Raw genomic sequence first — 13,595 nt, 5'->3', positions numbered from 1 at the left:
GGTGATGTGAGAAAGGGTTTTCTGATACTGATGTAACCACCGATTATATAAAACATTTTTCAGAGGTGGTGCTGAAGATGATTTTTCAGTGATTAGGCAGGGTAGTCCAACAGATATACAAACAAAATTACAATATGTCTGCCCTGTTCCTACTCTGAAAGCTTAGCACCCATGCACTTTACTTTGTTATCTAAATAACTGCCAGGATAACAGTATGTTTTGGCTTGCTCTTCTCAGATGAGTTCCCTTTCTCCTCTTCCGGAAAATAAAGATAAAATATTTCAAAATTTAATTGTCTAACTAGTGCTAGGATCCTAGAAAAAAATTTTGGATAAAGTAATTCACATTAAAGTATAAGCAATATTATTCATCACAAAAAGTTTATAAAGGAATAGTTTATTAACCTACACAGTATCTGCTTCAGCAGATAGGCTATTTCCTGAGTGGCTCAACTCTAAGCCAAGATATCAGGAATTAATCAATTATACATCCCAGTGCATGTCTAAGAAAAGTTGCCAACTCCTGGTCAAGAGTTATGACAGTTAAATTTCTAGTTTTTCAAGAATGCTATAAAGACAATGGTTCATTTAGGAAACAACTGGATTAATGACTATGTACAAAGGATTTATTTTGAATTTTGGATGATAAAGAGTCCTATACTTTTCTCAGATAGTCAAGATTTGCAATAATGTCCTTATCAATCCATATCTGTATTTAATTTATATCTTTGGAGGGTGCCTCCTGGGCACAGGAGATTCAGTATTAAAATATAGAGAACAGAATAGTGCAGATTTAAAAATAGAAATTCAGAATTGCACACACACAAAAAAAAAGGAAAGAAAGAAAAAAAAAAGACTTCCAAAAGAAGGTTAAAATTCAAATATTAAAATAGTATACCATTATTTTGGGCTTTTTGAAATACAGAATTTTATTTGTAAAAGGGGAATAAAATAACCAGCTCTAATTTTATGCACAGTAACAGTGATATTAAAGTATACATGGATCTTGTTACTTCACAATCAATCAAAGACATAAATATTTCACAAGTAAAACTGGAAGAAGGTACAGACAGAGCAGGAAGAAAAGGGAAGCTCTATGGAGAGACAAAGGGAAAAAAAGGGCAGTGATCTGTTATATCCCCAAATTGAAAGAGTATTAAGGGAAAGTGATTTGTTAAAAATATGTATACAAAAGGTTCATAAAATTTTCTAATTTTTACAAATCTTAATTTCACATTAAGGTAAAAAAAGATTTAAAATTAATTTTATTTAGAGTTAGAACACTGGTGACCATAAAATAATCATTCTCTGAAATTCCCACCAATGTCTAAAAAAGCAAGAGACTTCATCTAAAGGAGAGATCTCACTAGCTTTATTTTCTTCTCAGAGAGCCTAGGTTTTCTGTTTGGAATTATATTTTTTGTATGAACTTATATTTAATCTTCTACTATATGATAATCAATCACATGCCACCTAACCGAGAATCATGATAAGATATTCTTAGAATGAATGATTCAAATGTGTATGCTTAAATCTTCCATGAAAACACAAACTCTCCAAACACATATAATACTCTATTCTGACAAGTAAAACCCAACTCTATTCCTCTTGTATTATTGATTACCATAAAACATATGAGTTTCACTTTGTTTGGAAAGACCTACCTGAATAGCTGAGTTCATGAAACACGTATTTCCCAAGTTACTTAGGCCACAGAGGCCGGGCTGTTCATTGTTTCTTCCAGGTTCTGAATAATCATAGTTCTTATAAGCAGTATATGATGGGAGACAATAATTTGAGTTTTTCACACTGGAAGAAAACAAAAAATCTTTTTCATAATGCAGCCAGTTATCATCATATAGTTATAATGAACAGAGTACTTTAAACCTATTTGAGATACGTGGTCAGTCATTAATTTTTTTATAAAGCACTTAACTCAGGTACTTTTAACACGAACCTAAATCAAAATAACCCCCTTAATTAATATATTCCTCATTCAATCAAGAAAATCACGGCATCATATACCACACCAACCAATACAAACCACATTATGTCTTTCTACCCTTGATTAACTGGAGCAGCTTCACAGCTTGCTCCATTCTTCATTGCTCCATCAAATGTAAAACATTCAGATTTTAAACACCACCCGCAGCAATAAATCATCTCACTGATGTCCCTTTTACATTGTGCTACTGTAATAGAGTGAGAACAGTAGAAGCAGGAAGAGTTGTGCTTTAGTTACAGGTGAGAGCAGAGATTTCCAGGGCCTTTGTGACATCACTGTTCTGATGCACTGAAGATTCTATTTATAGTATTCTACGCTAGACCAGCAAAATCTGGTATTCAAACGCAGAAAACAGCCTGGGGTGATCAGCAATGCAAAAATGAAATGATTCGAAGCGAGTACACACTTCAGTATTATTATTATTATGGAAAGAATCTTCTAGTTTGTCAGATTAATGCAATTTATTTAACTAGGTAAATACAACCTCAGGATAATTTGTACTGTGAGTATAATAAATATTAATCTTAAAAAAAACCCTACATAATACTCAACCTTAGAGAATCAGGGTAATTTTACAAAGAACTAAGAGAAGTCAATAAGTTAGATCCCTCTTTCTTTTTACATGTAACTAAAAAAAATTTTGTGGAAAAGGATAGATTCTTCCTTAATTTTTAATAGGTTATCTTATAAGATATTTATGATGGATGCTTTGGATATAATTCAAAAGCATATTTTCAGTCATTATTTTTTTTATTCACTAGAACAAACCTGAACAAGAATCAAGGTTATTTGCTAAAAGCAAATAATGATGTAAATAAATGAATACAGTGTTACAAATAAACATGGTAAATCAGTAACTCTAACAATCTCAATTGGCTATAATTTATCCCTGGTATTATTTTTTTTTTAAGTTTTTACTTATAATTTCAAATACTTCCTATTGTAGCTTCTATACTCTCACTTTATAACAGTTAAAATGAACTGTACTACTGCTTGTTCTAACAAAGCCTTTAGTAAACATACACACCCTAACAAACCAACAGGTAAAACACACAAAACCATATCAACCAAAATTTACACACACAATGCTATCCCACTAATATTTTTGTATTTTTAAGAAAACACCCCCCTTCATCACAAATAAAAGATCAACTCTCAGACTGAAAAACCAAGCTAACCCAAAGTTAAACAAAAAGAGCAGGCTCCAAAGAAGTGCAGCCTTGAGCAATTCATAGACTTGTAGCTATTTACTTGTTTTAAACTTAAAGGAAAAAAAAAAAAGGGTTCAAGCATCTTTTGGATTTTGCAGATCACTAGCCTTATAACTCATATTTTATTTTATATTAGCAGCAACAAAGTTCAAGGCACCTATCAGCAATTCCATATATAGTCACTCAGTGACTGGATTCTTGAATCTAACTTTGAGGACATGTAATAAGAAACTGAATCCTGGTTTTCCTTTTACCACTTTAAGAAGTGCTTAGGGGGCTTCCCTGGTGGCGCAGTGGTTGAGAGTCTGCCTGCCAATGCAGGGACACGGGTTAGAGCCCTGGTCAGGGAGGATCCCACATGCCGCGGAGCAACTGGGCCCGTGAGCCACAACTACTGAGCCTGCGTGTCTGGAGCCTGTGCTCCGCAACAAGAGAGGCCGCGATAGAGAGAGGCCCGCGCATCGCGATGAAGAGTGGCCCCCGCTTACCGCAACTAGAGAAAGCCCTCGCACAGAAACGAAGACCCATCACAGCCAAAAATAAATAATAATTAAAAAAAAAAGTTAAAAAAAAAGAAGTGCTTAAAATCAAGGTCTGCTATATATTACAAAAATGCAAGGCCTACACATTTTCAACATGTTAAAAAAACCCCATATATATCAGCTGTAAAATTATAATAAAACTTAAGTCAGAGTACAGAGGGAAAGTATGCCCAAATATATGCTCATGCATACACCCACACACACACCGACACCCATACAAGTGATCCAAATCCTTAAAGGGTATCTACATTTTAGTTTAAGTGACAGGATAAGTATAAACCTTGGCCAAAGAGTAAGATGGCAGTCTACATGCTCAATGATAATAAAGAAAACTAACAAATTAAAAATATTTTAATACTATCTTCATTGGTCACTTATAATCCACATCTTATGTGTTCTTTAAATCAAATAAAGTCTGTCGTGGAAAATATCAAAACCAACGGCTCTTTAAACACTTCGACAAAGTACATGTAAACCTAAACCCGAAAGACAGCCTCTGTATCTTTCATGACTACTGCTGCTATTTTTTTTTCTAAAGGTTGTAAGCTAGTCCTTATCCCATAAGGTTATGTTACTTTGCAAAAACAAATTTGCCAGTAATCTTAATGGGAATTTTAATGCTATGCTAGATTAATTCATTTTAAATGAATATACATTTAAAAATATAACATTTTTTAGTAAAATCGAGCCCTTTCTATAAATATTTGAAACTGATTTTTTAAAATTTAATTTTATGTATTTTTATACAGCATGTTATTAGTTATCTATTTTATACATATTACTGTATATATGTCAATCCCAATCTCCCAATTCATCCCACCCTCCTCTCCACTTTCTCCCCTTGTTGTCCATACATTTGTTCTCTACTTCTGTGTCTCTATTTCTGCCTTGCAAACTGGTTCACCTGTACCCTTTTTCTAGATTCCACACATATGCGTTAATATATGATACTTGTTTTTTCTTTCTGACTTACTTTGCTCTGTATGACAGTCTCTAGGTCCATCCACATCTCTACAAATGACCCAATTTCGTTCCTTTTTATGGCTGAGTAATACTCCATTGTATAGATGTACCACATCTTCTTTATCCACTCATCGGTCGATGGGCATTTAGGTTGCTTTCATGACCTGGCTATTGTAAATAGTGCTGCAATGAACACTGGGGTGCACGTGTCTTTTTGAATTATGGTTTTCTCTGGGTATATGGCCAGTAGTGGGATTGCTGGGTCATATGGTAATTCTATTTTTAGTTTTTTAAGGAACCTCCACACTGTTCTCCATAGTGGCTGGATCAATTTACATTCCCAACAGTGCAAGAGGGTTCCCTTTTCTCCACACCCTCTCCAGCACTTATTGTTTGTAGATTTTCTGATGATGCCCATTCTAACTGGTGTGAGGTGATACCTCATTGTAGTTTTGATTTGCATTTCTCTAATAATTAGTGATGTTGAGCAGCTTTTCATGTGCCTCTTGGCCATGTGAATGCCTTCTTTGGAGAGATGTCTATTTAGGTCTTCTGCCCATTTTTTGGATTGGGTTGTTTGTTTTTTGATATTGAGCTGCATGAACTGTTGTATATTTTGGAGCTTAATCCTTTGTTCTTTGATTTGCTTGCAAATATTTTCTCCCATCCTGAGGGTTGTCTTTTCATCTTGCTTATAGTTCCCTTTGCTGTGCAAAAAGCTTTTAAGTTTCATTAGATCCCATTTGTTTATTTTTGTTTTTATTTCCATTACTCTAGGAGGTGGGTCAAAAAAGATCTTGCTGTGATTTATGTCAAAGAGTGTTCCTCCTATGTTTTCCTCTAAGAGTTTTATAGTGTCTGAGCTTACATTTAGGTCTTTAATCCATTTTGAGTTTATTTTTGTGTATGGTATTAGGGAGGTTCTAATTTCATTCTTTTACATGTAGCTGTCCAGTTTTCCCAGCACCACTTATTGAAGAGGCTGTCTTTTCTCCATTGTATATTCTTGCCTCCTTTATCAAAGATAAGGTGACCATATGTGCATGGGTTTATCTCTGGGCTTTCTATCCTGTTCCACTGATCAATATTCCTGTTTCTGTGCCAGTACCATATTGTCTTGATTACTGTAGCTTTGTAGTATAGTCTGAAGTCAGGGAGTCTGATTCCCCCAGCTCTGTTTTTTTTCCCTCAGGATTGCTTTGGCTATTCGAGGTCTTTTGTGTCTCCATACAAATTTTAAGATCTTTTGTTCTAGTTCTGTAAAAAATGCCACTGGTAGTTTGATAGGGATTGCAATGAATCTGTAGATTGCTGTGGATAGTATAGTGATTTTCACAGCATTGATTCTTCTAAGCCAAGAACATGGTATATCTCTCCATATGTTTGTGTCATCTTTGATTTCTTTCAGCAGTGTCTTATAGTTTTCTGAGTACAGGTCTTTTACCTCCATAGGTAGGTTTATTCCTAGGTATTTTATTCTTTTTGTTGCAATCGTGAATGGGAGTGTTTCCTTAATTTTTCTTTCTGATCTTTCATTGTTAGTGTATAGGAATGCAAGATTTCTGTGCATTAATTCTGTATCCTGCAACTTTACCAAATTCACTGATTAACTCTAGTAGTTTTCTACAGTAGTTTTCTAGTTTTCTGGTGGCATCTTTAGGATTCTCTATGTGTAGTATCATGTCATCTGCAAACAGTGACAGTTTTACCTCTTCTTTTCCAATATGGATTCCTTTTATTTCTTTTTCTTCTCTGATTGCCATGGCTAGGACTTTCAAAACTATGTTGAATAACAGTGGCGAGAGTGGATATCCTTGTCTTCTTCCTGACCTTAGAGGAAATGCTTTTAGTTTTTCACCATTGAGAATGATGTTTGCTGTGGGTTTGTCATATATAGCCTTTATTTTGTTGAGGCAGGTTCCCTCTATGCCCACTTTCTGGAGAGTTTTTATCATAAATGTGTGTTGAATTTTGTCAAAAGCTTTTTCTGCATCTATTGACATGAACATATGGTTTTTATTCTTCAATTAGTTAATATGGTGTATCACATTGATTGATTTGTGTATATTGAAGAATCCTTGCATCCCTGGGATAAATCCCACTTGATCTTGGTGTATACTTTTAATGTGTTGTTGGATTCTGTTTGCTAGTATTTTATTGAGAATTTTTGCATCTATATTCATCAGTAATATTGGTCTGTAATTTTCTTTTTTTGTAGCATCTCTGTCTGGTTTTAGTATCAGGGTGATGGTGGCTGAAACTGACTTTTCAATTAGCATTTACATTTAACATTATAAACACTATAAATCTATAATTTAATCCTCATAACTGTAATTATGCTCACTTTGCAGTTAATGAAATGACACTTTCAGCAACTAACTTGTCAAAAGCCAGATGGCTAGTCTCTGGCAGTCTCCAAAATCCAGTTCCTTTTCATCGCTTAATCTCTTACAGGGAGTCATTTCCATTTCAAATAAAAGAGCTTTAAATGAATTAACAGAAAAATAGAATGTGCCCGGATGTGGAATGCCAAGAGTTGAGACAATAAATACATTAAAGAGGTTTTTTCAAAGGAAGTATTGTAGTAAAGCAAATGCAGCAAGACAGAAGAAAAATGCGGAGAGTGGAAAGATTTTGGTACATATTAAAAATGTACTTAAATTATAATTGAGGCAAGAATTAATATTGAACGGATTAACAAGTAAAACTACTACACAGGGTGAATGAACAATATTCTGGCATCTGATTCTTCATAATATTAGTCTTTAATAAAAACTTAAACTTTATTAAACTTCAGTGAAATAATTCCAAGTACACTTTGTTATTACTTTTATAACAAATATTCTTATTTCTGGAAATGAAAACTTTATATCTTAATAATGTATCAGTTTAAGTCTTGAATTTGTAAATAAATGCCATATAAACGTTGTGTCACAACTACTGATTTTAATATGCAGTTTACACTTGGAGTATTATCTCCACATATATGAAGTTTCATAAACGTATTTAATCTTAAAAGGTCATTACCCATTTTACATACATTTAAAGAAACTATGCTATTTCCATCTGAAGTCTTAAGCAGATACTTATTTCCAGAAGTCGAAAAGAAAGTCAAGAAATAAATTTTATGTGAAATAATTGTTATAACATTAATTCAAGTTTTTTAAAGTAAAAAAGAACTCTCCATTTTGTAAATGTTTAAATTTTGTTCCTTACTAAGAAAGGTTAAGTTTTACTTTTAAGTAAGGTGGTACCAGTAGCTGTTTGCTATTAAAATTTCCTAATATGAAAGGACTATTTTAGTGTCTAAAATAGACAAATATAAATAGCTAACAATATAACCTAGTCATAGGAGTAGAACCATTAATTAATCATGTTCTAAACTTTTAAGACAACACTCCAATTCCTCTCTTAATATTTTCTGCAGTCAGAGGTTTTGAGATCAGATTGTACTGTCATATTTTTACTGTGAGAGGGAAATAAGACAAAAACAGAAGCACCAGATCACATATACTAATATGGCAACTCTGGTCAAAATACAGCCTATGGTCAATACAGTCTATATACAATGCTAAAAAATCTCTCCAAAGAATAACTAACTATAAATACATGTTATACCTGGAACCAAATTCTTTTATAGTAAATGTGGGAGCCATCTGCAATTAGTATAAACACAGATAATATTTTATCTCATATGAGAAAATGACTTTTGATGAATTACATTAAAAGATACCATGTAAAATACAAACCAGATTATAGGAGGATATTTCCCTTTACTCTTTTGCCTGTGGATATACATTTTTAAATAGAAGAGAACACACTACACTGCAATTTTGGATATCCAGTGTCTTCAATATTTCACCATTATACTACAGTGCACGTACCTTGTTACTACTGAAGTAAGGAATTAGTGTTTTAAATCTTCTTGATATATATAGCAAACTCTTTTCTACGAAAGTTGGACTAATACTCCAACCACTCAAACAGAATCCTTACAATAACAGATACCATCACTTAACTTTTCCCAATGAGACTGAGGTGGGGGAAAGTGGATGGAGTTGTTTATGTTTTTAATTTACATATCTCTAGTTAGTAGTGAACTTGAACATTTAAAATGTTTGTCTTAATTCTCTTATTTTCATTGCCCAGCTGCATCATTTACCTACTTTTCAAGTTGTCTTAAAAAATTTCTCACTGATTTTTATGAGCTTGATATACTAAGAATATCTGCCCTTCCTTTGTCATTTGTAGCAAGAATATTTTCCATTTATTTGCTGTTTACTTTTTAATATGCCTGACAATTAAAATTTTAATTTAATTTAAAGTTTTAAAGAGAAATAGCAATCCAATTTTTCCAATAGCATTTCCTGGATAATCTGCCCATTCTCCATTACTCTAGGACACTTTCTGATCACATTACATTCTTTTATATATAAAGGTCTGTTTCTGGGCTCTCTTTTCTATTCCACTGATCTGGAGGTATATTCTTGGGTCAGTACTATGCTGTTTGAATTCTTGTATCTTTATAACAGGTTGTGATATGTAGTAGGATTAATCCTTTCTCATTGTTTTTCCTTTCCAAAGTTATTTTGGCTATTATATATTTATAATCCAAATGTATGTTAAAATTAGAATCATTTTGTCAAGCCCCACCTCTCCATATGAATTTTAAGGGAACATTAATTAAACCTATAAATTCAATTAATGGTGCTTTTTAAAAGATTATTTCACGAATAGTTTCAGTCCTTTTGAATTTACCCTTTGGAATAATCAGATGCCATTTATGAACTGGACAAGTAGTGTAAATATTTAACTACATAAATCCTGTAAACCTAATGCATAAACTACAATGTATATCTCCAAGAAGTAAAAGGACAATAATCATCTCTGGATTAAAATTCTTGAATGGACTAATAATAAATAATTATTATTTATTATTATTTATTTAATTTAATTATTTAATTTATAATTTTAATTTAAATAATTTAATTTATAAATTTAATTTAAATAAATTTAATTTATTTAATTTTAAAAATAATTATTAAAAATTAAAAAAATAAGTTTAATTTATTAAATTAATTATTAATAATTATTAATTAATTTATAAATAAATTACATTTATTAAATTTATTTATTATTAAATAATAATTTAATTTAATTTATAAATTTAATTTAAATAAATTTAATTTATTTAAATATTTAAAAATAAATAAATAAAAAATAAATGAATGGACTAATTATAAATAGAGTTTTCTTTTTATCCTTTTATATAAAAAAACCATGCCAATTTTCAAGGTAATACATCCATGTCAGACGTTATAGTGAATCCCAAGTGACCTTGAATCCTTTTTCTTATAGCAATATGGCACACATTTTCATGTAATTTTTGTAAATCCTAAGATTCTGAATACTATTCCTGATGGAGCAAGGGAATTGTTTCTCCAAACTTTTTCAGAAAAAGTAATTGCCTTTTTGATAAACATAAAAATTTGTATGTTTTCCAGTTGAGAATCACTGATAAACACTTTTAAAAAACACTATGTATTGTCTGTGATTACATGTCTAGTTCTAAAATGACATCTGAAATTTATACTGTTCCTAAAAATTTGAATTCTAACAGACTTGTATATATATTTCAATAATTAGTGTTTAGAATATGAAATTCTGAAAGTGCTTTATTTCTCTTTTAGTAAATTATTGTAGTATATATATTAAATCAAGAAGTTTATACCTCTGCTTGCTTTCTTGTGAAGTTACTCCTTGAAGAACTGACCAGTGATTTAAAAGAAAATCAATTTTAATGCATTAAGACTTTTATCCTAAATTTTAGATACAAGAGATTTTTTGCAACCACAATAGGGCGATCAATTAAACAAAGAGTTTTTAAGATTCAGTGCTTACTTTCTGTTGTTGATGTTGTTATAATTATTTGATAGAGATGAAGGAGAGATCTTTGGTAAAGTTGAAAAATTGGATGCACCTGGGGACCTTTAAAAATATGAAAATGTTAAATTAGATAAAAAATGCTGAATTTTGAAATTAATTATGAAATAAAGAAAAGAACTACAGATGACAATGTATGTAGTAAATGAATGCTGGAAAACAGATTTATGAGCAAAATCACCATATACCCTTTGGTTTTCAATTTCCAATGTATTTGTTCATATAAAAAGTAATAGTATATAAGGGAACTATTTTCAAAGGAAATTTATCAAATTAAATATAAAACTTGATATTATTCTTATAAATCTACTAATGCAATACACCCAGTTCTGAGTTCAGGTAACCATTATTAATATTTTACAATCAATAATTTCCTTAAATCAATGGAATTAAAATATTAATTTTTAAAGGAAGCATGTAAAAGAAATCCACTCTGTGTCTCAGTAGGTACTATGGCATTCCAATTATATACAACACAGACACAGATATCATAGATTTTACCAATTTTTAAAACTGTAAGGCAAGAGGGATGAAATAGCAAAGAGAATTCCAAACATAATCCTGAGAAGTAATTTTTGGCCAAGGTTATCCCTGCAAAACTGAACAGATATAAATCTCACTATACACACCTCACTAATTCAGAATGTTTTTGGAGAAATCTAAATTACTAATGGCTTTTAATCAACAAATATGCTTTATAGGCATGATTTATAGTAAACAAATCCATTATATAGGAATGATTATTTTAAAGTAGTACTTAAAAGTCTCTAAAAGATTTAATTTCCCTTGTAATTTTGTATACAATTTTAATTTACTAGGCAACATCTAGGCCACGGGCTGTAAGAGGCTAATACTTTCAGTCCAGTATCTCAGTCATCATAAATTCTAAATTAGTGAGGCCCAAAGTGATTACTGTTTAAAAATTATTTTATTTCCTCTACTCAGGTGCTAATGAACAGCAAAATGGTCATTGGGCAGGAAAGTGTAATCTACAAAATTTGCTTTTAGGTAATTTGGATTTTGCTAAATTAAGTGGTGGGTAATAAAATTTCTTACATATAAAATTTTATTTAACTTTTGAAGTTTTATATATTATGAAATATTGGTAAAATTTTTTTCTTCATTTTAAAGGAGAGTTTTTTTGTTATTGTTGATGCAAGTTATATACAGGTAGATTACATTAAGTGGGACTTCTATTTAGCTGCCTTTCTGACGGAAGACCCTTACAAGATTTTATTTAACTGTACTACCCTCAAATCCAAAAATACAAGCAACCAAGTTTTAATATAAAACAATGTCAAAAACAAATTTAAAAGGTAATTTTAATATACTAATATTTTAAGGTACTAATTTTAAGATATTAATAGAATTAATATTAATATAGAAGTATTCTGGCATTTTCTGCCTTCACATTAAGAATGCTAACTTAGGAAAACAATCTAAAAACACCAAGACTGACTTATAATCAATGAAGGAGGTTAATTTTTCAAAATGTATCCATCTGACTACTATTTAATTCAATTCACTACAACTTTTCAGGTATACAGATAGAAACTGAAATATTCCCTTGAATTTTACTTATAGTAAAAATTATGAAAATAAAGATTATTTTATTTATAATATGTATTATATTTATTACATATTATATACGGCTGAGGCATATATATATTTTTTTTCCCTTTTTCTGCCCATCTGTGGCCTTTTTACTATTCATTCGCAACTGTATCCCAGAACAGTATTAGAATTTTCTATGAAATTCATTAAAACACTCAAACATTTATTAAATGATTACATTATGCCTTGCCCTTGTTAAGTACTAGGAGTACAAAGAGAGAGACAGTTCCTGATCTCAAATAGCTCATACTCTAATAGGGGAAAATGATACAAGCAAAATAACTATAAAACAGTATAAGTCCTAAAACAAATTTTAAAATTATAACAAAAAGGGCTTCCCTGGTGGCGCAGTAGTTGAGAGTCCACCTGCCTAATGCAGGGGACACGGGTTCGTGCCCCGGTCTGGGAAGATCCCACATGCCGCGGAGCGGCTAGGCCCGTGAGCCATGGCCGCTGAGCCTGCGCGTCCGGAGCCTGTGCTCTGCAACGGGAGAGGCCACAACAGTGAGAGGCCCGCGTACCGCACCAAAAAAAAAAAAAAAAAAATCAAATTTTGTGGGTAGTAACATGAAGTGATTTTAAAACGATGTGCACAGTTGGAGGGGTAGTTGGAAACTGGAAAGTGAGAGTACTCCAGGTGGAAAGAATAGCATGTGAAAATGTGTGGGACTATAGAAAGCATGATGTGTTTAGGGAATTACCAATGAATTGGCTGAAAGTGTAGGGTGTAGTGATAGGCACAGAGGTTAGTAAGGTAAGTATGATAATGAAGAACCTTTTTATGTTCTCTGAAGGAATGTGGATTTTATCCAATTGTGCTGTGGCATGTTGAAAGATTTTAAGAGTATCAACATAATCAGATTTGTATTCTAAAAAGGTAACTCTTGAGGAAGAGAAAGAGACTGAAGATTGGAAGAGCATTTAGGAGACTATAAAAACAACAAAGGTGAGAAGTAATAAAGGCTGGGACTAGGACAGTGGAGTGGGCAAGGGCAACATGTCTTGGAGGCTTAGGAAGCAGTTCTCAAAGTACAGTCCATGGACACTGAGGGGGATACAAGATCCTTTCAGGGTAGCTGTCCATGATCAAAACTATTTTCATAAAAACACAGACGTGTTATTTATTATCTGACCTCCTTCACTATACAAAAACAATGGCAGGTAAAACTGCATAGTGCCGAGGAGGTAGCCGTGAAAAACTGTGGTATCATAGATTCAAAATAAGAGAATTTCTTTAGGAGATAGTTATCAAAAAGAAGTATTAAAGAGAGGTCAAATAAACTAGGTTTAAAAAAAGTTAAATAAGGACTTCGTTAAA

The 13,595-nt window shown here is 31.9% G+C and overlaps 1 protein-coding gene across 9 annotated transcripts in view; it reads right to left on the bottom strand.

Moving 5' to 3' along the window:
• Positions 1-13,595, bottom strand: part of USP15 (ubiquitin specific peptidase 15) — a 161,667-nt gene that overhangs the window by 78,067 nt on the left and 70,005 nt on the right. For 8 of the 9 annotated variants that reach the window (XR_016394810.1, XR_016394811.1, XR_016394812.1 and 5 more), the window contains 2 exons: positions 10,622-10,708; positions 1,664-1,808 (listed from right to left, as the gene is read on the bottom strand). Coding sequence is in view for 4 of the 9 variants with exons in the window: in XM_022571647.2 (XP_022427355.1) it covers positions 1,664-1,808; positions 10,622-10,708 (232 nt within the window). In the remaining 5 variants the exon portion in view is untranslated. The remainder of the gene's footprint in view (positions 1-1,663; positions 1,809-10,621; positions 10,709-13,595) is intronic. The other variant, XM_022571649.2, reaches the window with a different exon arrangement.

This window comes from Delphinapterus leucas, chromosome 11 (assembly GCF_059928025.1).
Source record: "Delphinapterus leucas isolate spDelLeu-1000000601 "Yukka" chromosome 11, BTC_Dleu_Yukka2, whole genome shotgun sequence".
NCBI lineage: Eukaryota > Metazoa > Chordata > Mammalia > Artiodactyla > Monodontidae > Delphinapterus > Delphinapterus leucas.
Note: the sequence above shows the minus strand (reverse complement) of the source record. Positions and strands in the feature narration are given on the sequence as shown.